The following is a 23646-nucleotide window of genomic DNA, read 5'->3' on the forward strand; positions in this document are numbered from 1 at the left end:
CACACACGTACATTATACACTGTTAGCTACAGTTTGTGAGCATTTTATTTGTGTCTGAAATCCGCCTGATTCTTATTCTTATAGACATTACTGATATAAACATTTACCGGCATGAGAAAACATTTTTTTTTTAATTTATGATAAAAAAGTACAAGGTTATTGTTAGCCTTTGTATCACGGAACCTGTTTGGCGGCCATCTTAGGTCTCCTGCAGATGCTTTGAATTTTCACGAACTGCGCCAACAACCAAATCACTGCGTCGAGGCTGGTTGGGTCAGCGCCAGTGATATTAACGTCATATAGCAGAGACATCAGATTTTCTCTATCAGTGTCAGTGCATTGGAGGAAACCAGTGGACTGCTACTCTGTCTGTTTCATGCAGAACAGAACAGAACCCAGATCCGTTTTTCTTCCTATAGGAACATTATGTGGGATATGAAACAGATCCGTTGGACCACATGAAGCTGATAATCTGTTGTCCATAATCTGTTTTGTTCCCCTTATTTTTGTGACACCTGTGTCACCGTTGGTTTTTATGGGTTAATGAAAGTGTCGTGACAGGTTCTGTCGACCAGATTCACAAACTCGTTTTACAAACAGGTAGCCTACACTGAGGACTCTAATAAGGTACAGTCATGTTGGTAGCCTATATGATTGAGCAGACTGTATGTTTTACCTGGCAAAGGTGCAGTCCACCGTGTGTGGTGCTTTCTGACTGTGTCACGGTGTCTCCACATGTAAACAAACAGCTCATTGCTCCACGCCCCTGTCCTCGGTTTACCGCCCCATGTGACCCCTGCGAGCCCAAGTCAGCAAAAGCGCGCACATCGATACCACAAGGCCCGCACAGTGAGCCTGGAAGCAAAAGAAAAGAAAAAAAGAAAAATAGTAACTACTCATATGCACAACACTGAAGCAGTTTCTGTCAGTGAGATTCTATATGCTCCCTTCAACAACGCTCATCCAAAATGTAGGCTATAAAACAATCAAGTAAAAAAAAAAATCAAGTAAAAAAAAAAAAATCAAGTAAAAATCAAGAAAATCAAGTAAAAAACCAAAAACACAGAAAACGGATCAATGCCAGTACTGAATCCATTTGGATTTGTGGAACAATCAATCATCAGTGGCTCCCAGCAGCCCAGGAAAATTTTAACCTCAAAGAAATTCCTCCAGCGCACAAATGAAACATGCAGTGCAGTAACTACAATTTCACACAGTGAAACGACAGTCGTGATGTAGTCTAACTGCTCAGCTATTTTGTAAAAAAAAAATTATCTCGTTCCCCTCTGGGCGGTTCCTCCCTTTGAAGGATCCAGGCGGTCCTCCTTCAGATAAGCTTGGGGCCTGTTGGCAGCAGACTTCACCGCAGATGACCCCGAGTCTTCACGTTGGTACCAACTGATAACTAAATCCTTTAATATTAATTAATAGCAGAGACTAGATTTCAAATCAGTACGCCCAGACCGTGACAGCCCAGATGTTTCCGCCGTGTAGCATCCAATATCATCACAGCATTTTGATTTAGACCAAAAGTTATTTTTACTTTTCGTGAATTAAAGAATAAAGTGATAATGTGCTGTAAACAATGAAACTATGAACAGTTTTAATAGAATAAGTTTCTGTCATTATGAGGTTGAAAAGCCCTTTAAAAATATGAGAGAATAATAAGAATAATCCTTCAATTTACTCAGTCTGCAAGATTTTGAATTATAGGTTCAAATTGAAAGTTATTGATAGGAGTGTGCCACTTCAGGGTGATGTGATTGTACATTTTGTGAACAAGTTTGCAAAGATTACTTTTCATTTAGCACAAAATCCTAAACGGATTTTTAAACCAGCACAGGGAAGCCCACATATCGAGCGATTAATTTAGAAATGCTGAATTTGTTATTGGGTAGGCCTTATCAGTCTTCCTGCTCTGTCTATTTTAAATTCACCAGGTGGTGGGTTTTTAAAAATGTTATTTGAATACACATCAATTCAAATAACTTGTTGGGTTTTATTAGTGAAGAAGTATCTGAAAAGCAATGATGAACTAGTGGCTTCGTTGTACATTTCAGGTTCATCTTCAGAACCGTCGTGAGGTGTTGTTGTATTTTCTGTCTTTATCTCGTGCAAACTGCAACATATCGTTTGGAACCGGTCCAAATGCCACACAGCCTATCTTGGAGGTGGCCCGGGTGTGCCCATGTCCTGTATTATATATAAAACCCCCCAAGGGTTGGGCTCAACCCGACATTTCATCTTGAACCAACCACCAATCTGCAGCCAACATGAGTCTCACTGCTAAGGACAAGGCCACCGTCAAAGCCTTCTGGTCTAAAGTGTCGGGCAAAGCCGACGACATCGGCTCGGATGCCCTGTCCAGGTAAATATAACCCCAAACTGATTCATGTCTCATGTCTGCTCCTAAAAGTCCAGCTCATTTTCTTTTGTCATTTACTCGCTTATCGACTCACTCACATTTATTACCCAGGATGCTGGTGGTGTACCCTCAGACCAAGACCTACTTCTCCCACTGGAAGGATCTGAGCCCCGGTTCTGCCCCGGTGAAGAAGCACGGACGCACCATCATGGGTGGACTTGGAGTCGCTGTGTCCAAAATCGACGATCTGACCGGAGGCCTTCTGAACCTCAGCGAGCTGCACGCCTTCACTCTGCGCGTGGACCCCGCCAACTTCAAGGTAGACGTCACTGACAGACATTCAGGTGTTTCTCAGATTGTGTTTCTCTTGGTATACACGCTGAGTGGGCCTGATGTACGATTAGTGGGCAATGTGGGTCTGTATCTCAGGTAAGGGAGACTAGTGACTGCTGAAGTTGGAGTGTTTGCACTCAGTCTGCGCATGTGCAGTTAGGCCATCTTGTGGCTTCAAAAGCCACATTTGTGTGTTTTTATTATGTCCAAATGCAAATTTTCTATCGGAGGGGGTTTTTTCTTTGGGGGGGGGCGATACAGGAGATCAAAAGTGAAGGAATCCAAACAGGTGGATCAGAATCAGTTTTTGTGAGCTTTTGAGTAGAAATGACCAGCAGCACGTGTCGAACCAACAGTGAGAGCAGTTCACGTGAGGTGAAACGGCCTTAAAGCCTCGCTACAAGGCGTTTTCCCTCAAGCATCGAACTCAACATTAATGTAAGATGTTTTACAAAACATAACCAGTTGCCCTAAAACAGTCAGTGGAAGCAAGTGTTTGTTTTCACAGCCTGATATCAGAGAGAAGACATCAGAAACGAGAAACATCTCTTTTTTGGAAATGTTCTCAAACTCATCGCTTTTGACTTTATGTTTAAACTTTTTTTCTTCCACTCATTTTATCATTTTCTTGCATTACACAAAAACAGTAGTGTAGTCAACATAAAAATATAATAACAATAAAAAAACGTATTGGTTTGGTGTATTTGATTGGTTTATTTTGTAGGTTGTCCACATGTTGTTGTTGTTTGTGACAGTGGAGTGAATCAATGAAGTCGCATCATGAAGTTAATGATAACACAAGCAGGCTATTTCAGTGTGAAAAATAGTGTTAGATTTTAACGAGTCTGGTTTCTCATCCTCTTTTGGCAGATTCTCGCTCACAACATCCTTGTAGTCCTGTCCCTCATGTTCGCCGCAGACTTCACCCCTGAGATCCATGTGGCCATGGACAAGTTCCTGGCTGCTGTGGCCCGGGGCCTGTCTGAGAGATACCGATAAGCTCCATACGGGAGGGGAGCAGAGGACGGACAGCAGCGTGGGATTCTCTGTTTGTCTAAATATGAATAAAATATCACATGCACTGAAACTGTGTGGTGGAGTGGATTTCTGTCGTGCGGGTATGGAGATCAAGAGGGTTTCAGAGTGTAGGTCAACAGCACGATTGGCTGCAACGACGTGGAGGATTTATAACTTGTGTCAGCGACATTTCAACATTACTGACAGGCTGTGGCCCAAATCCAAAGAGTGCAGGGGGTTCTTCATCTAAAGACGCATTTGTTTATGAAGCAGGGTCAATAACCTGTTTGAATTCACCACAGTTAATGCAGGAAATAAGTAGGTTGTAAGTACATAAAAGCAAAGAACAACAATTTATTTATACCATTACGAGAAGAAGTGCACCATATATAGTTCAGCAAACCATATAGTCCTTGAGTCAAAGCTGCATGTTGCAAAATCGAGGTTAAAAAAAGATTGGAGTTTTCAAGTTCAAGTTTTACTTGAGTAACAAGCATTACGTTATACGTGTTGTTGTTCTTCTTATTATTAGTGTTATTTTTATAATGAAGATAAAAATAATAACTCCAAGTATCCCAGACTCGTGATGATTTAAGGCGTGAATTAACGCTCGCCTGTCGCCTCGGGAATGTAAATTTACAGGCTCCTCCGCCTATGAATTTACATGCGACAAATTCAGTTGGACTCTCATAGAAATATGATTTTATTTATTTATCTTTTTATTATAACTGGTGGCCAGATGCAAACATTTACCTCAACACATGAATACAGTCATATAAATAAACATTTAACTAACAGTAAGAATCTAGTTAGCATAAATATTTTTCATCTTTTCATCTTTATTTTTGATTATTACATGCACTAGCTACAAAAAATACAAATTTAATTTTCTCAAGTAAATTTTATGATTCTTATTTTTACACTGCGATATTGAAACGTCTTCCACCACAAACTGTTGAATATGCTTTTTGAAAATGTTTTTAGATGCAGTTTTTTAGATGGGTGTGACGGTCTTCTGGCTGCAGCTCTCTAGTGGTACTGCCGTCCCAGGGAGGACACCACCACGGACAGGAACTTCTGGAAGGCTGCCTGCACCTCACCAGTGAAGTCTTTGCCCATCTTTGCAGCAACCACAATGGTGAGGCAGTCAGACAGCAGCTGCAACGCGAAAAAGCATCAGAATATGTGAGATTTGGGGCGTTTTTGCAATAATCGTTGACTTTAACAATGCTGACATCAGTTCTACGAGTTTACCCTGAAGTTGTCAGGGTCGACGTGCAGTTTCTCGGAGTGCAGCACACTCAGCTCGGAATAGGTCTCCTTAATGTTGTCCATGTTCTTCACAGCCCTGCAGTCTTCGGGTTTGATTTGATAGCAGCGGCGTTGTAGAGGTTTCCAAAGGTGCCAAAATACCTCTGAGTCCAGGGGTAGACGATCAGACACCTGAGGAAACATGGCGAAACATCAAATGTTCCGGGGTTAGATAGAATCTGTGTGACAAAGCGAACGACTTTCGACGCTTCACCTGGAAAGAGCTGCAGGTCCCGCGTCTTCAGAGTCCATCTTGGAGAAAATGTCCTGGATGGTGGCGCGCTCGAAGTCTGTCCATTCAACCATTTTCTCTAGATTTGTTTCACGATTCGTGTGAGAAGGTCAGTGGCAGAGAATCGTTTCACTCCTCCTTAAAATATGCGATTGGACGGAACAAGTCGGTGGGTTGGCCAAGTACTGCTCTACGGATTTGCCAAAACGATAAGTGAGGGAGAAATCTGCGCTGTTCAGATTGTGCCTGAAGCTGGCGGGAGAGATATAGCTGCTTGTGCTCTGTAATTTCATCATCAACTTGTTGATCAGAAGCAAAGGATGTATTGAATTACATGTTCAGTCAAAAAAGTAGTAAAGCTGTTTAAGAATTGGGTGCCTGAGATGCTTCAAAATGATAATTTTTACATTTAAAATACTATTATGCTGCTGTTTTACTCTGCAGTTTGACAATATTCTCCACAAGTGTAACCACTTGTCTAATGTGAGCCTAATGTAAATTAATGGTGATTTAATAAGCAGTTATCTAGTACACACATGGAAGGAGGCTAATGGACCCAGTAGAGGGCGCTCTGAAGCTACACTGAATCATTATCAGCCAATTAAAACTAATATTTGTAGTGTCACAACGGATAAAAGTCCCTCTTCAACTGTCTTTAGCCTATCCATTTTCAGACAGTGGCGTGCCTGCAGAGTTTTAGGCAATAATTAGGATACTGACAAAAAAATCATTTTTGCCTATCATAAACAAGCATCGTTTGACGTGATTGTAATAACTCAGAAGTAACGCGACACAGCTCCCAGCTCTCTTTCTGTTTCATGGGACCATCTTGCTGACTGTGCCACATCTCTGCATATTAAAAGAAGATGTAGCTACTCAAGACTGGGCAGTGAGGGGAGCTGACAAGCAGACTAAATGTTAAGTGTACCAACAGGAGCACGAAAGCTCCAACACAGGCCCCGTTGGTCAGCCAGAACCTCGGACAGCTCCTTCATCATCAGCCGCCATGTTCATGTTTCTCCGAGGGATAAACCAACTGATCTTACGAAACCAGTATTTACTTATTTGAATGTATTCATTTATTATAAGATAGCAATCTAAACAGGCCGACTATCACAACGATCAAAGCGGTGGTGTAAGTTTAACATCATTCATGGCTGTTATACAGCTGTTTTCACTGGTGAGCTTTACAGCGCCATCTGGTGGTCGCCATCCTGTCACTGCCGCCTTATTCGTTCATTCAGCGATTTACCTTCTGTCAATTATTTAGGGAAGTGGTCCCCGGAAGTCTTAGTTTTTAGAATCAGAATCAGAGTCTTATTATATATTGTATAATAATATTAATAAAGTATATATAAAGTAAAGTATAACATAATATATTACACTTTATTATGATTGCAAGTTATGACTCTGATAGAACCCTGTTACTTTAAAAGCAATATTTAATTCAATTCAATTTCAATTTGTCAAATTTATTTATTTTTATTTTATTTCATTTTAAATATTATATTATATTATTTCATAATATGAGATTATTATTTTATTTTTGACATTACAACTATTTAAAAGTTTAGGTTTAATATACCGAGAAATTCAGGTGGTGTTGGAGGTGATCAGAGTGAGAAGAAGAGACGGACATTTAGACACTTCATGTTGTTTTATTAACCCACAGTTAATTTAAAAGGGATGTTGACATCGTTGTGGGCGCCACGCCGCACGTGTGCAGCTGGTGCTTTTTGGATCACTGGAGCTCAGCGGTATCTCTCGGACAGAGCCAGACCCAGGTTCTGCAGGAACTTGTCGAAGGAGAGGTGGACCTCTGGAGTGAAGTCTCCAGGCAAGTACATGGCCAAAACCAAGAGGATGTTATGGGCCAGAATCTGCGGTTGTGCAAGAAAGACATACACTTAAGTTCAAGTCAGAAACAAGGGGAAAAACACCTCTCTTTCTCTCTCCCAGAAATTAGACTACATATGACTTCTCAACTAATGATGACCCGGTTTTAATACCATGTAGGCTATACATTTAGGTCAGCTCACAACGCGCATTGATGGTTAGTTCACTGAACTTACCCTGAAGTTGGCGGGATCCACCCTGAGCTTGAAGGCATGCAGCTCACTGAGGCTGGACACGGCAGAGACAAGGTCATCGATCTTCCCGATGGCTTCTCCAACAGCCGCCATGATGACTCCACCATGCTTTTTCACCTGTGCAGAGTCAGGACTCAGATCAGCCCAGTGGGAAAAGTAGGTCTTGGTCTGCGGGTATACAGTTAGCATTCTGCCAAACAAGGGGAAATAAAGAAGACTCAATGATAAAAAGAATAAGAGCATGAACAAAATAAAATAATAAAATAAAATGAATGGGGTCTCACCTGCCAAGAGCCTCCCCGCCGATCTCGCCGGCCTTGGGGGCTACTTTGTCCCAGACAGACTTCACAATGGACTTGTCTTTTCCGGAAAGACTCATGACTGCCTTTTCTCCAAGTTTTCTAAACTGAAAGAAAATAATCTCATGTGAAAGTGATGGTCAACGGCCTCGTTTTTATATCAAACCAAGCTGCGTCACACCTCATGTATCACACCACACCTCTGAAAAAAAAGTTTCCAAGCCTGTTTTTGAGATAAAAGTGACCACTCCCTGTTCTCAGATGTGATGAGTCAATTATTTTAAACCACAAAATTTCAGAATTTATTTTTTTTTAAATTATTCAGCAAATAAATAAATGGTCTCGAGAGAGATAATGCACACTGTGAAGTCTGTAAGCATGCAGATCCTGATTCTTTACAACCCGAAATGAATTGTCTTCATATATCTACTCATAATTTCGAGTCAAAACAACTTGTGTCTACTAAAAAATAAAAATAGGAAATTTTAAGTTTAATTCGCTTGAACCAGACTTAGGTAAAACTATGGACGGTTTCCTCTACATTCCTGTGCGATTTTTTTGACGTCCCCAAAGAGATTTTGAGTAGTAAAAGTTCTGGTGGGGGAAAGAAATGGTGCAAATATCTCTGAAATAACAAAATCAGTAAATCAGCATCAAGCTATACTTATAGTCTATAAAAATTACAAAGGAGTTCTAGCAATTAACACGACAAAGAGGAACTTTCTGAAAGTCAGAAGTCAACTTTCAATTGAATGTTATTAACGGACATGAAACGATTATTCAACATTTTAGTTCTGGATTAATGAAGTTTTATGAAGTGACGCAAAACTTCACCTTTCACAAATCATATCACATAACAAACTATTTTATTTTGTCGATATATTACATTAAGTCACATAATTTCTTTTTGGCACGTGTTCCTGTCAGTTTTTTTCCAATATTGGCAAAGATCCTATCTAACTCACTGTAGGTGACAAGCCAATATTTCATCGTCTCTGGTCCAATCAGATGCTTCCTAGGCTGAGAGGTGTGGCGCTGAGTAATTAATAAAAACCTCCAGCAGGCTGGCATTTGCAGAAGGTTCGTGATCAAAGATTTCTTTGAAAAAGATCTTGAGAAAACCTTAAAGTAGTCAACATGGTCCAGTGGACAGATGCTGAGCGTTCCGCCATCACATCCCTGTGGTCAAAGATCGATGTGGGTGAAATCGGACCCCAGGCTCTCACCAGGTAAACCTGCTTTTATTGGCCCAGTGGGCTCACGGCTCATTTTTGGCTTGGCTCTTTGTGAAACTTTTATTTCTGTCTCTCTAGGCTGCTGATTGTGTATCCATGGACTCAGAGACACTTCACTTCATTTGGCAACCTTTCCACCAACGCCGCCATCCTCGGAAACACTAAGGTGGCCGAGCACGGCAAGACCGTGATGGGTGGTCTGGAGAGGGCTGTGAAGAACCTGGACGACATCAAGAATGCCTACACCGCACTGAGCGTGAAGCACTCTGAGAAACTCCACGTGGATCCTGATAACTTCAGGGTATGCACGTACACTCAGGTTCACGAATGGCTGCACAGTTTATTCTACTGCACCATCACATCACTGGTCTGTGTGCTCATGATATCCTGCTCTTCTTCTCGTTGTAGCTCCTCGCTGAGTGCATCAGTGTGTGTGTGGCTGCCAAGTTCGGACGTCAATTCACCGCTGACGCTCAGGAAGCCTGGCAGAAGTTCCTGGCTGTCGTGGTCTCTGCTCTGGGCAGACAGTACCACTGAGGGTCTGGAGACGCGCGTCACAGTCAGATAATGTGCATCTGTTCTACAAGTGCCTTTAAGCTGTTACCAAATGCACCAAATAAAGCTCAAATTAAATAGCCTGCATCCGTATGTATGTGGTCATTTAAACAGTTTTTTTAATTGTCTTTGCTTTAGAGCCTCAGTTTCAGCTCAATACAGAGTTAGTATACCGTTTAGCAAAAATTCAAATAAGACACATTTAGCCAACAAATAAACAGCTAAAATGGCGAGACCCACTGCTTTGCTCATCCAAACAACTTCTTCTTCTTCTTCTTCTTCTTCTTTCAGAATACTTTGAACTCTGCATGAAAGGGGCTTTAGATCCCCTCTTTAAATTCCCACATCATAATCACTTTTGTTACTTTGATGATGATTTGATCTTCACAACCTGGAGCCCAATTAATGAGGTTTGCGTACATATGTGTGTATTTTCAAAATTGTGAAAATTCAAATTAGTTTATGGTGTGTTTTCTCCCTCTTTCTCTTTTTTGCTTTTTATAAATGAATTAAACTCATAATATGAGTGCAACCAGGTGGAGAGAGTCTGTAACCACAACTCTACAAAAGTATGCAAAAAAGAGCAGTTCCAGTTTATGAATAGCGAAAAGGAAACCATGCGAGCTGATTAAAGACCCATCAGACCAAACATCGGCAGTGAATCTGATATTATGTGCGTGCAAACACAATATTTGGGGTTTATCATCAGTTCCTGTATATCGTCATACTTTAAACATTTGAGAACACCCACCTCATAAATGAGCGGGTCAGTGGTGAATTGAATTGTTTCGTATGACATATTTTTATGAAGGATAACGTATTTTTGTACTTGCCAGTTACTCCGGCTCCTTTAAAATGTGCAATTCGATATAAAAGGGTGCGGCCATCTGAAATTAATGATAACAGTGCATGAAAATACTGTATCACTTGCGGGCGAGCGGACTTGTAGAAATGTTGTCAACTTATGAGAGGTCAATCCAAATGAATTGGATAGTTTTATCATGTTTTACTAAAAAATTAAAGATATTTAATTAACTTATGTTTAGTTTGCGCATTAGGGTAGATTTAGGGTAGTCATAGAGCACATAATCATCACAAAAACAGGAGAAAAAAAATAAATCGGTCATATGTTGAATACTGAAAGAAGTGCATGCACAATTTTATTTCATTTTAAGTCTGTTAATTTTTTACATGGATTGCGTGGTGCCGCTCCAGTGACTGAAAACCAAACACATTTAAATTAGATTAAATCAGTGACTTTGGGATCCTTGCGTAATGTGCATTGTCCTGATAGGTCAGGGGTATTTATTTCCGCAATAACAATAATTGAATCAAAAATAACTAAATCATCCACTATGCAACCTGAATGCTTCCACGATCACAAAAATCGGCAAATCTGGAACCCTGGAAAATATGCATCATGAAGGGTCAATCATGTTTATAGATCTTTTGATACGTAGTATATTTGAATTGTTGAACAGTTTCGGTGCAACGCTGCCAAATACTCTGATGGCAGCCAGGTAGACACATGCAAACTGGTATAAAGGAATCTGTTGCCTGTTGTTGAGGTTGTGGGAACCTACTACCGCCTTCCCTGTTCTAGCCGAACGTTTTTCCATGTGACACAAAACAATCGCGGCGGTGCATGGGAGCAAATAGGACTGAATGACCAGGCCTGCAAGTGTAAAACAGTTAAACTGTTATTTTTTTCCTGAGTCGGTGTTTGTTTATGGCGTACATGAAGACCAGCCTCGCCTGCCACAACCCAGCGTTCACTGTCAGGTCGTAGCTACAGCTCGCGACCGACTTTATTGTGTCGTAGCTAACGTGAAGTTAGCTAGAATGCTAACATGACGTTCAACCCAGTAGCCGGGTTACCAGATGACCGAAAATCAATGTACAGCCAGTCACAAAATAACATTTACATAACTGGCGATAAAACAAGCCCCATTAGCGTCATACTGGTTAGCTCTGGCAGCCGAGGAAACAAACTACTTTTTCGATACCCCTTCCAAAGAGAGGCTGAATGTCCGTCATCTCTTGCAGGTAGGAAAAAGTTAGCATTGGCGTTCATTAAAGATTCACAGTGTACCACGCAATGCTAACGCTAGTTGTTCTTTATTGTGGGAAACCCATAACTCCAGAGTCTCACTTTGGCGTAATAGGCTGGATAAAGTAATAAACACGGCAACAAATGCAGTTCAGTATAGCCTCTCCATGATATAATGTTATTTCACTTCTATAATTCCAAGGTTATAGTTAGCTTCCTCTTTTGCCATTTGTCGTTGTGATTGTTTGAGCCTAGTATTGCATATGTTGATGAATTTGGTGTGTTGCACTTATTATTTTGTCCACGTCCCGAAAACCCAGTTATCAAGGAAGTAGTTGAATACAAACCAGCAGTATGTCTGATGCATGATTATAATTTTCAGGTAAGCTAGTTTTCGTGGCGGCTGTATTCTGGATGGAAAATTGACGGATGCCCAAAATGGCAAACAGTTGTCACATATGAAGTTAGTCCCTTGACAGCAACAAACTTTTCAGTGTACCACCTCTCTGATACATTCGGGTTGTTGTTTGAACATCTTGATTGTTGTGGCTCTTAATTAGACTGAATCTGGAAATAATGTTGTTGTTTTTTTCCCCTAACTGGCATCAAGAATCATGTGAACTATTATTTCTGTCCACAAGCAAAACAACGCAGTCCCTATGTACTGAACACAGCCGGGGATGGGCTTGAAGATCAGGATGGTGATTCAAGGTATTTTCTGGTCTTCTTTTAATATTAATGGTTTTACAAATCTGTTATAGGGAAACTGATTGTAGGTGGACACTCAGCCAGTTCTTAGATTTGCATGAGCCACTCTCATTAGGGTTTTCCTCCTCGTTGGATTGGATGTTCGTTCATCCTTTCAAATCCTCATTGTGTTTTTGTTTGTTGTTTTTCAAGAGTAACTGAGGAGTGAGAAATGAGTCTGTAAACCTCCATTTCAGATGACCTTGTGTTTGTTTCCTCCCATAGTGAAAAAATAAAACACTACATCCTTTAAATAAATATACTAAAAATAAAATGCATTGTTAAATCAGATTAGGCATTTTCTAAGCCCAACATAAATGTTGTCAGATAGAAAATGATAAGATTACAGATTAAGAATTGGCCATAGATACGGAAACTCTGTGCTGCCAGAGCTGCATCATTTCATGGTCTCTCTAACTGCTGTACATGAACGCAGCATATATGACAATAGTCAAGTTCAGCAATGCTCAAATGAGTCCCCAATCGCTACACCATGTGTGAAAATGTGTGGTGTATTTGTTAAAGTATATTAAACTAATGTCCATCTGATGTTTATGGTTTAAACTGTGCTGGCAATGAGCCACATGAGAATAAATGTAATCACTGAGATACTGTAAGTGAGAAAAAAAAAAAAAGCCACAAATCTTTTATCTCGGACAGTTCATGAGCTCTCCTGCATGCACCTGGCATTGCATGAAACATGAACAGAATTTGCAGCCACTCAAATTCCTCTCTGTTTGCACATTCGAAGATGATGTCTTTTTCTGAAAAATACAAACATGTTGTACAGTGAGAACCTTTCAGTGTAGTGTGTTTTTTCCAAACGCTTTTCGTTTTGTACATCGTTTTGTTGTGCTTTTTGGATGACAATGCTGGTCAATGATTACTTTGATCAAAGTGCTGTAAGAAGCAGCTACATGTGATCATTTAAACTCTTATTAACGCTGTCCACCAGACAAAATTATATAAAACAATCACAGATCTTTTTCTTCTAAAAGCCTTTTGTAGTATGTACCTCAGGTTTTTCTTTTAAAAAAAATGTAACACAGAGGCTTGTGAAATTTGACTTTATAAGGAACTCTAGGTGACACGGGGAGCCAGAGTTAATGAGTATAATTTGTTGTATGACCTGTGATCTTTGTCTTGGTTGAGAACCTGGCGCTGCATTTGAACAGTTTGATGTGGTGCACTACCTTTATATCAGTTTAAAAATTTTAGTTGTCTTAATGACAGTTTTAAGCTAATCTGAGATGGTCCTTTTTCCAACATTAACGACATCAAGACTCAGTCAGGGCGAACTGGTGCTTTGCTTCAGTAGAAGTGCAGAACAGCATTCTCACAGCACAATATCACATGTTTGTTCGGGTTGTTTTGATGTCCATTTTATGTATTCAGCCCAACTGTGTGTTGCATTTTCTTTTTTGTTTGCTTTTTTTCTTCTTTTTTTTTACGGGCCCAATTCCCATTTCAGAGAACAATCTCCACTAACTGACGAACAGTTGGTAGCAGGGTAAGACCAAGTCATTCTAAACCACCTTTCCTCCGCTTAGATCACCCCTGTCTTTTTTTAATCCCCTTCTTTCCTGTTTTGTGTCCTTTATGGATCCCCAACCCCAATCTCAGTAAAAATCTTTGTAATTTATCAGTAGCAGATCCAGGGAATCAGTACTTTGGTTAATTCAGGGTGTTGGCTTTGCTCTCCTCAGTACTGTGTGTGTTTTTGAAAAGAAAGATGCTTAAGTTCATTAAAGTTTTAATTCGTAGCCGTTATATTACCTCTGTCATGTAGTTCTCAGCGTTATAGAACACGATGCAAATCAAATGCAACTTACAATAAAGCAACTGCAACACATTCTTTTCAAATTGTGTTGGTGGGGTAAGTTTATAGTGTGTTTAATTCATTTCTGGAAGTAAGTGCTTTGATTTTTTTTTTTTTATCCCTCTGATCGCAGCATGAGTTACTTAAGTCAAACCAGCATGAGTCTTTCACATTTTTCATTCACACAGCGACTTCACTGTTTCTACAAAGAGGCCTCTTCCTCTTTCTCTCCTCTCCAGTAGCCACACAAGCTTTTTAATGTGTGCTCTCATTGATGAATTACATTACAGGCAGATGCATCTGATTAACACAACACCTCCTATAGACAGGACTGTGAGGGGAAAAAAAAAACAAACAAAGCTAATTTAAACTCTCTTAACTTGTCCCACTGCTGTAACCTCTCATCCTATCCTGCTTGCTTTCCTCACTGAGTCTTGTCATCGAGTCTGTGCTTCCTTCTTAAAGGTTCTCCGACATCATTCTGGCCACCATTCTGGCCACCAAATCTGACATGTGTGGGAAGAAGTTTGAACTGAAGATAGACAATGTTCGATTTGTGGGTCACCCCACTCTCCTTCAGCATCCCCCTATCATACAGGTAAGGAACAAAATGGCTCCTGCTAAAAATGCATTTCATCTAAAGTCCAAGTCACTGAGGCATCTGTTGAATCTGCTGTTTAAGAGAAAAGAGAAAGTGATTGTAGAGGCACTGTGTAGCAGCACAACAAAATGAGGATAATATATTGTCTGAAGAATCACCATTTTGAAGAGTTTTAATTAGTAGGCGTGGCTTTTTTCTGTAGCTGCAAGAAGTTCTTTCCTGAATTCTGTTTTTGTCATTATGATATTAACGTGCATATGTAATGTGTATAATATTAATGTATGTAGGCTTTTAACTTAGGCAGATTAGTCTTAACTACAGCAGTGCCCCCTACTGTCTGTTTGATGGTTTTGTTGTCTGTGTTACTAACATGAAGGTACACTATATAGACAAAAGTATCCAGACACATCTCTTTACCGGGCTGGTTTTCAGAGGTTAGGCTCTTAAATCTTAATGCTTCAGCATACCAAGACATTTTGGACAATGCTATGCTTCCAACTTTGTGGCAACAGTTTGGGGAAGGACCTTTTCTATTCCTGTGCGCAAAGGAGAGTCCATAAAGATATGGTTGGATGAGTTTGGTGTGGAAGAACTCGACTGGTCTACACAGAGCCTTGACCTCAATCCCGTCCAACACCTTTGGGATGAACTGGAACGGAGATTTTGAGCCAGGACTTTTATTCCAACATCAGTGACTGACAAATGCTCTACTGCATGAATGGGCAAAACCTCCCACAGAAATACTCCAGAATCTTATGTAAAGCCTTCCTAGAAGAGTGGAAGCTGTTATAGCTGCAAAGCTGTCTGTGTATTCAGAATGCAATGTCAAAGTACCTGTTGGTGTAATTGTCAGCTGTCCCACTACTTTTGTCCATATAGTGTGTTTCATGGGGGATGGAGACACTGAGAAGAACATGCAAAACAATACAATAACATATTTTTTCTAAAATAATAATACAGTTTAATAACAATAAATGTATGGTGCTTCTGTTTGAAAAGCAGGTTACGTTTTACTGTCATGTAATATGACAAAATCTACTGTGAAACAACTTCAGAATTGAACATTTAAAGTTCAACTTCAAAAACTACAAATTCAAACTTTATTTGTCAGTATATTTTTACATACACCGAAATTCTTCTCTGCATTGAACACACACATGCAACATGCAATGAAACACACAGGAGCAGTGAGCTGCCATGTCAGGTTGATTTAGGTTTAGCGTTGACATATAAACAATGTTGATCTACATTTTTTTCAATAGTATGAAAAAATGTTGTTCTTTCTGTGCAGGTTTCTAAGACCGATCCTTCGCCCAAGAGAGAAATGCCTACGATGATCTTGTTCAATGTGGTGTTTGCACTAAGGGTATGACAAGATTCTTATTATTTAGATTTGAAATTGGAATTGTTTTGCTTTTTTGCTCTACCAGCTGAAAAAAAAGTTGTGTGTGAATGGTGATATTAATACTACAAATTAACCTTATATCTTCATGTTTATGATGGTGCCATTAAATGTGTTGGCTGTGGGTGGAGCACGTTGTGTTCTGTTAATCAGTGTGTTCTGTGAATGAGAGATGTGTGTGTGTGAGTGATAATATGTGAGTATGCTCTATCTGTGAGGGCATGGGAACTCAAAGGGAGGAGGGGCCAGCTTATTATGCTTAATCAACTTTCTCAGCGAGGCGCAGCCTGTTCCTGCCCATGCTGAGTCACGGTACCCAGTATGTCCAAGTATAGCTGAGACAGGGCGAGAAGTGCTCAGTCATGTTTTGTCAATGATATCCGCCCAGCAACTGTGATATCTGTAGGCTGGAAATTTCCATAAGAATTATTTTAATATGTATTCATAATTTTAGTACTAATAGTATTTTATGATAAATTTCACAAGATTTAAGCGTTAAATTTTTAATGCATTCACAGTTTACATGTGTTCAAATTTTATATCATTATACATGTTTGGGAATATTATTGTTTGTGGTCGCAAGGCCAAGAGTTGACATTTTTGTGTATTTTGTCCCTCATTCTGAGGACAACAGAATATTAGAAATATTTGTCAGTGTAATGCAACACCACCACTAAACATCAGAAATACAACAAAGATGAAGCAAAACCTTTCAGACACAATCTTAATAAAAGCTAAACTTTATATTGAGAAGATTTATTAAAGGCTTATAGGATTGATCGCATTATATGTGATGATTGTACAGGAACAACTTAAAAAAAACTGACCTCGGCTAAATATCTTAAAAACAGAGAAATCACAAGCGTTCTGTATTAAATACATACTTGGATATCTAGAGTGTAATTTTAGTTGCGTGCCACATTCCTAATTTTTAAAGTTTTTAAATGTGTAAAAACAGGCTAAGACCTTTAGCTCACATAAAGGAGTGCATTGGAATAATAAAAGCACATGCACATCTGACAGTTTTAAAAGCTAACAGGTTGATGATTTGGAGTTTCACACCAATGTTACCTGAGCTACAAATTAAAGCACAAATGTTATAATTGTACTACCTAGGTTTACTAAAACTTATACTTTTTAAAAAGTGTCTTTCTCTCATCTCTGGCGTCTACAGGCGAATGCTGACCCGTCTGTCATCAGCTGCATGCACAACCTGTCTCGCCGCATAGCGATAGCCCTGCAGCACGAGGAGCGGCGCTGCCAGTACCTGACCAGAGAGGCCAAACTGATGCTGGCTGTCCAGGATGAGATCACTACCATGACTGAGAGTGAGATACAAACGTGCCGCCCCTCACATTTAAGAACAATTTACTGTAGAATTTCATAGAATCCATTGTACAGAATGACATATTTGTTATTGAAAAATATGTGAAGTAGATCTGATGTATATTTTAACATGGTTTTCTATCTTTCCTGGTGTAAGCGGATGGAAGCCCCCAGTCTCCATTTAGACAAATTCTTCCCAAATGTAAGCTGGCCAGAGACCTGAAGGAGGCGTATGACAGGTGTGTGATTAAACACATTATGCATTCTTATTTTTGTTTTCTTATTTCCTTCTTTTCTTCCATACTGAGTGTGTGTTGTCCATACAGCTGAATATGAACTGTTTTTGCAGCCTTTGTACAACTGGTGTGGTGCGACTACATATTAACAACTGGCTTGAGGTGAGCTTCTGTTTACCACACAAGATCCACAGGATTGGCGGCAACTATATCCCCCCCGAGGCTTTAGAGTGCAGCCTTAAGGCTATAAGGTGTGTTTTTGACTTTTCTGTGCAGTGTTTGTTTTTATTTTGAGTGTCTTGTACTTCACTATAACCTCTTATTTTGCTAGCAGTATATCAGCAGAGTAACTTGTTTATTAAATCACATGGGAAGACGCCTGCTTCTACACGATTATGTGTGTCGAAACTTCTAAAATTACACTCTTGGCAGCTCCCCAGTCAGCAGTCGCTGACTGTAACAGATACTTGGAGCTCTTCTCAAAGTGTAAACTCATGTGAGGCCTGTAATCACAAGTGTTATTACAGAGAAAGTGTTTTTCAAACAACATTTTAAATGTTATTCTAATATCTAACATGTGTATATATACACATAAACATGTTAATTTATTGCATTGCGTGAATGGGCAAAACTTCCCACAGAAACACTACAAAATCTTGTGTAAAGTCATGGAAAGAGTGGAAGCTGTTATAGCTGCAAAGCTGTGTATTTAGAATGTAGTGTCATTAAAGTCCCTGTTGGTGTGATGGTCAACTGTCCCAATCCTTTTGTCCATATAGTGTATGTAAATATTGTAGGAAAATATATTTCAAGTTTCAAATGTAAAAATCTCATTATACAGAAAAAATTGTCAGTGTTTTGCTCTTATATATTATGTTTTTTTTTTATTAATATGAATAACTTTTCATGAGCTCAGAAAATCAGTCCTGTATTCAGCTTTGTGGTGATGCATTTTCCAGCTAATCTAAGAGTTGTTTTTTTTTAAAACAAACAAAAAAAAAAACAGTTAATTTATCTCAGAAGAACTAAGAATGAGGAGAATTTTCTCAACACACAGAGGAACACTTAATTCTTTAGTTCATCTGAAAAAAAATTAAGTAAATAAAGTTGTCAGACAAATGTAGTGGAGAAAAAGTACAGTTTTGCCTCTGAGTGGTGTAGTGAAATATAAAATGAAATTACCCCATAAATATTTGTGCCTTAGTACAGTACTTGAGTAAGTGTACTTAATCTGAGAGTCCAACTCCCATCAGTTCTTCACTGAAAGAGTTTTGTGGGTGCAACCGCTGATTAAGGGCTGTGTTTTTTGTGAGCTTCAGTACTGACTCATTTTGTAAACCATCTAAAGAAACCATGAAAGGTTTTCTGTGGGCCACAGTGCCACCTATTGTCAGTTCAGTGTACTTACATCAGATTCTCATCATTGTAACCTTCTGCTTCTTGTTTTATTTCTGTCTTTTGAAGCTGAGAAAATCATACAAAGGTGAAATTTGTGCAGATGTATTTAAATTATGAAATAATAACAGCTGTGTTATTTCATTTTTAATTGATCAGAATGGTTTGTTTGTGTTCTCAGATAGACAGTTAATCTGTACATGTATGGACTGATACTTCCTAGCTTCTGTTGAGGAAGCAGTCTTGATCTTGAAAGAATAGTTCTGTCGGTTCATTGTTTGTATCTGGTGTTGTTTGATCCCTCAGACCTTATCATGCCCTGCTGCTGCTGGAAAGCGAGAAGACGCTGCTGAGCCAGCTTCCTCTTGACTGCTCGCCTGCAATGGTGCGTCTCATCAAAACCTGCTCAGCGGTGAAAAACCTGCAGCAGCTCGCACAGGATGCTGACCTGGCCTTGCTTCAGGTGCAGAACAGTCGCACCGCCACGCTTCACAACACCAGATGCCATTCTCTCACCTCAAAATGCACTTTTTCAGTATTAAAGACATTCATTCATAACAGCAGACAAAGGTTAAGCTCATTCACTTTGGTGTTTGTACTGTATTTTGAAGCCTTTTTCATTTAAATGCAAAACACAAAAGGCAATGATTGTATAGTAAAAGTTGTTTACCCTGAGAGGTTTATTTGCTAATTATGTCTTACTGCCATCTATTGGACACTACGTGTAAATTCAAGGCAAATCTGAGTAAAACTTCACTAATCTTCCTTCTATAAATGCAAATTACTTTGTTGTTTACTCTTATTTCACATCATTTTCTGTTAATGCTCCCCCTTAGATCTTTCAAATTGCTGCTCATTTGGTTTACTGGGGCAAAGCGATCATCATCTACCCACTGTGTGAGAACAACGTCTACATGCTGTCTCCTCATGCCAACATCTGCCTGTGAGTGTTCATGCGATCTAATCCATTTGGCTGTAGTGATTACTGTGGAGTTAATATTTCTGAGCCCCATCCTCACTATTGCATAATATATACAGGCCTTGAAAACACATCTTTATACTTATTAAAGTCATATTCCTGAAGCCTGTACTGTAGCCTGTATCAATATAAAGTGTGTTAAGACGGAATTGGCAGCGCTTGTCATAGCCTTTAAAGTCCAAAAAGATTTTGTAAAAGCTCTCTCTCTTTCTGATTAATATGTCCCATCTCTTTTTGGATAGATACTCATCACTGGCTGAGCAGTTTGCCCAGCAGTTTCCTGGTCATGATCTGCCCTCTATGTTGGCCAAGTTCTCACTGCCTGTCTCACTGGCCGAGTTCAGAAACCCCCTGGAAGCTCCTGCACAGGAGGTAGGACTGTTGACCGGGTACAAATGTACAGTACCATTCCCGTCTCCTTTTGTCCCCCAGAAAGAACAATAACAACTCAAACATCGCAGAAGAAATGAGTTTTCATCTGAAAAACTTATTTGAAAACAACTGTGGACATTTCACAAACCGTAGAAAAACAGATATTTGTGTATAAATGAAAAGCAAACAAAAGCGAAATGATGGTTTCCTGGTGAATCCCTGGTTTAAGTTGGGTTACTGTAAATTTAGATATTGTATTGTGAGAACAGAACCATCTGGCGTTGCCCTCCAACCCACCTTGTTTTGGTAGAGCGGCTTGAGCACTGGTGATGAATTATAAATGGCAAAGGGACATCAGTTCTAACGTCTGCAGCCTTCATTTTTCATGAGAACAAGATCGAGCCATGGCTCTTTCTTTTGGCTCTATTTTTGAGTTTGTATGCTACCCGGAGGGTAGCTGGGTCATGAGCGCGTTCAGCTTCACTTGTTAAATGTTTATCCCGTGCTGAGCTGTGTGCTGCTCTGCTCCTGACCAGGCCCAGCTGATCCAGATGTGGTGTGGATGCTCCAGCGGCGCTTGCTGATCCAGCTGCACACGTATGTCTGCCTGTTGGTACCCGCCCAGCGAGGATGAGCCCGGCTCGAGGGATGAAGACCCTCCACTGGCTGCCCGAGTGGGAGGCCGCAGTCTCAGCACCCCTAGTGCTCTCAGCTTCGGTTCCCCAAGTATGTCCCCCTCATCTCTCTCCTCTGCTCAACTTAGAGGTATGACAGGGTAACAGACAGTCTCTGATCATCTGTCTGCTTCCCGTCTATAGCCAGCAGTGATGACATGACCCTCACTAGTCCCAGTATGGACAACTCCAGTGCAGAGCTACTGCCTGGCGGGGACTCTCCGCTCAACAAGAGGATGACGGAGACGCTACTCGCCAGCCTGTCAGAGCACGAGAGGCAGGTTATTCTTAACATCCCTGCTGCACAAAATCCAGAGGATCTGCGTATGTTTGCCAGGTAATTAAGTCTGCCTATACAGAAAGCCTAAGTGCATATTCTGTGCTTTTTTTTGGTGCATTAAATATTTCTCAGCTCTTTACATTGTTTTGGGGTGTCAGAAATGAAAATGACAGTCGTGAGAGAAACATGGTAAAATCTTGAGTCCTCAATCTAAAACAGTGGTCCTACATTACACTGTGAGACGTGGCCACAGTTGTTCCTGGTTGTGCTGCATTTTTAAAACATGCACAAAGCGGTGCAGGTGAAAGAAGTGAGCTTAGCATGCGTCTCTGCTTTCATATGCTTTTTTTCTCACTGTTTACATCAGTGTTGACATTCACCACGCATTCATCTCACAATCAGACAAGCCTCAAACTAATATCCACTCTCTGACACAGACTTTATCAGACCCGTCTCTCACAGTGTGACTTCCTGTTCACTAAATGATCGCTGTTATCTTACAGTTGAAAGTTACCTTAACAGCTAGGATAAGTTTTAGTGTCACTAATCAAGTCTTGTTAGGAATAAGAAGTTATTTGTGCATTGGTTTGTAAGTTAAAGTTATATTCTTTGCTTTCACAGATTATTGAGACATTTAAGTGGAAAATATTGTTTGGAGAGCTTGCCAGCTGCACATATTGAAAATAAGATAAGATTGCTTTTATTAGTCACACACTGGGGAAATTCACATTGTCACAGCAGCACAAGAATAGATAGATTTAAAATAAAAGTGCAGGTAGGTCGAGTAAAAAAGATATACAAAGTAAAAAACATATATTTATGGGGATATGTATCCCCTTTTTTGGATACATCAACAGGATATTTACAGAAATTAAAAAAAAATAATAAAATAGAAAATATCTGCAGAACTCTTGTCTCATGGTTGATTTACACAGCTGATGCTTTCTCAACCTGTTTGTCTGCCTGTTGTGTTGATTGTCTCCAGGCTGCTTCACTATTTCCGGGGACATCATCACCTGGAAGAGATTATGTACAATGAGAACATGAGGCGCTCGCAGCTCAAGACGCTGTTTGACAAGTTCCGAAGTGTCCTTGTGGTGACCAACCATGAGGATCCCATTATCTCAATCTTTCAGTCGCCCATGGAGTAGAGACAGTTTGAGAAGGATTAATAGCCTGCTGTGCTCACAGCTAAGTGCTCAGTGATGATTTTAAATGAACACGATTGCATGAATGTGTCCAGATTTACAAAATATGGATGTGTTTTTTTCCCCTTTGAGCCATTGTTTGTTTACAATATTAAATTATTTTGTACATAAGCGTAATGCTTCAAGTGTTTACACTTGAATGACTGGGAGGAGGTTTAACTTCATCTTACCTTGCACCAGATGTGTTAGATCATCTGTGCTGACCAGAGAGGGGCACACGGAGTAATGATCATTCCAGACCTCCAGCTACCTCTCCTCAGGAATCCCAGAGGAGGGGAGAGAAAGACGGCAAGAAAGGGAAGACTCTAAACATCAGACAGGCTGTTTTTGCTTTGAGGGGAGTAGAGCGTCCAAACATCTGTGAAATCACTGAGCCACTTCCACATTTGTGGAAACAACACAGATGGAGCAAAAAAAAGACTCAGAATGAGTACAGGTACATTTCAGAACTGATTTTTTAATAGGTGAGGATAACTTGATATTCTGGCTGCTGTAAGTTCTGATCTGTTACTTTCCACTGCAGCTTTGCATCAGTAACATAAAGCACTGTGTCAACATAAGCAGTAGCTTACAAAATGAGAAATATTTTCTCATTTATTGCAGAATTAAGACATCAACCAGTAATGGAACATATCCTCCCATCCTGACTGTCTAATAACTACAAAATTATAAAAATACAATGGAATAATTTCCAAAAGTATTCATTTCATATGTTTAACAAGTAGTGTAGAAGTAGCCTTTATGGTGCCTGAAAGGTGAAGTCCAGAAACCAAAAAGATGCCAGAGTAGTTTCAGGAATATGCCTCTGAAGTCATTTTGACGTTGTGCTGTCCTGTGTCAGACGGCACATCTGGGGGAATTCAATCGTTCGTTTCACTCCCAGACACTCTTTCTGCCTCTTTACTCACTACACTAACACAGGGGTGCCCACGAAGATAAAACCGCCATGGCTTCTTGGCCCATTCCCCATGAGACTCAATTCCAATGCGTGTTGCTTGCACCATATCGTGGGCTTCTACTGGGCTTGTGTTGGCGTCCTTCTCCAGCCACACCTCTGGGTCTGAGGCTAGGTCTCGACGGTCAAAGCAGCGGGGTATATCTAGAGCCTGGCACACAGCTT

The 23646-nt window shown here is 40.1% G+C and overlaps 4 protein-coding genes and 1 pseudogene across 4 annotated transcripts; 3 read left to right on the forward strand and 2 right to left on the reverse strand.

The window, feature by feature from the left end:
* Positions 1-2207: 2207 nt before the first annotated feature.
* Positions 2208-3777, forward strand: LOC124073645 (hemoglobin subunit alpha-1-like). The gene is made up of 3 exons (XM_046416015.1): positions 2208-2368; positions 2477-2684; positions 3569-3777. Exons 1-3 carry the CDS (start codon positions 2274-2276, stop codon positions 3695-3697), a joined length of 432 nt encoding a protein of 143 aa, XP_046271971.1. The 5' UTR covers positions 2208-2273; the 3' UTR covers positions 3698-3777.
* Positions 3778-4455: 678 nt separating this feature from the next.
* On the reverse strand, positions 4456-5446 carry LOC124073646 (annotated as a pseudogene).
* A 1450-nt stretch (positions 5447-6896) lies between these two features.
* LOC124073644 (hemoglobin subunit alpha-A) lies at positions 6897-7793 on the reverse strand. Its single transcript, XM_046416014.1, has 3 exons — positions 7633-7793; positions 7331-7538; positions 6897-7138 (listed from the first exon to the last, which is right to left on the reverse strand). Exons 1-3 carry the CDS (start codon positions 7725-7727, stop codon positions 7010-7012), a joined length of 432 nt encoding a protein of 143 aa, XP_046271970.1. The 5' UTR covers positions 7728-7793; the 3' UTR covers positions 6897-7009.
* A 916-nt stretch (positions 7794-8709) lies between these two features.
* LOC124073640 (hemoglobin subunit beta-A) lies at positions 8710-9524 on the forward strand. The gene is made up of 3 exons (XM_046416009.1): positions 8710-8876; positions 8961-9183; positions 9291-9524. Exons 1-3 carry the CDS (start codon positions 8785-8787, stop codon positions 9417-9419), a joined length of 444 nt encoding a protein of 147 aa, XP_046271965.1. The 5' UTR covers positions 8710-8784; the 3' UTR covers positions 9420-9524.
* A 1497-nt stretch (positions 9525-11021) lies between these two features.
* Positions 11022-22636, forward strand: nprl3 (NPR3-like, GATOR1 complex subunit). Its single transcript, XM_046416033.1, is given in 16 exon segments — positions 11022-11483; positions 12129-12198; positions 13706-13744; positions 14519-14651; positions 15946-16020; positions 17231-17384; positions 17540-17621; positions 17732-17869; positions 19320-19476; positions 19850-19956; positions 20235-20364; positions 20901-20916; positions 20919-20980; positions 20982-21090; positions 21183-21375; positions 22304-22636. Coding segments are annotated over 16 exon segments (1827 nt in total). The 5' UTR covers positions 11022-11287; the 3' UTR covers positions 22470-22636.
* The last annotated feature ends 1010 nt before the right edge of the window (positions 22637-23646 follow it).

The sequence above is a fragment of the Scatophagus argus genome, chromosome 16, assembly GCF_020382885.2.
Source record: "Scatophagus argus isolate fScaArg1 chromosome 16, fScaArg1.pri, whole genome shotgun sequence".
NCBI classification, from domain to species: domain Eukaryota; kingdom Metazoa; phylum Chordata; class Actinopteri; family Scatophagidae; genus Scatophagus; species Scatophagus argus.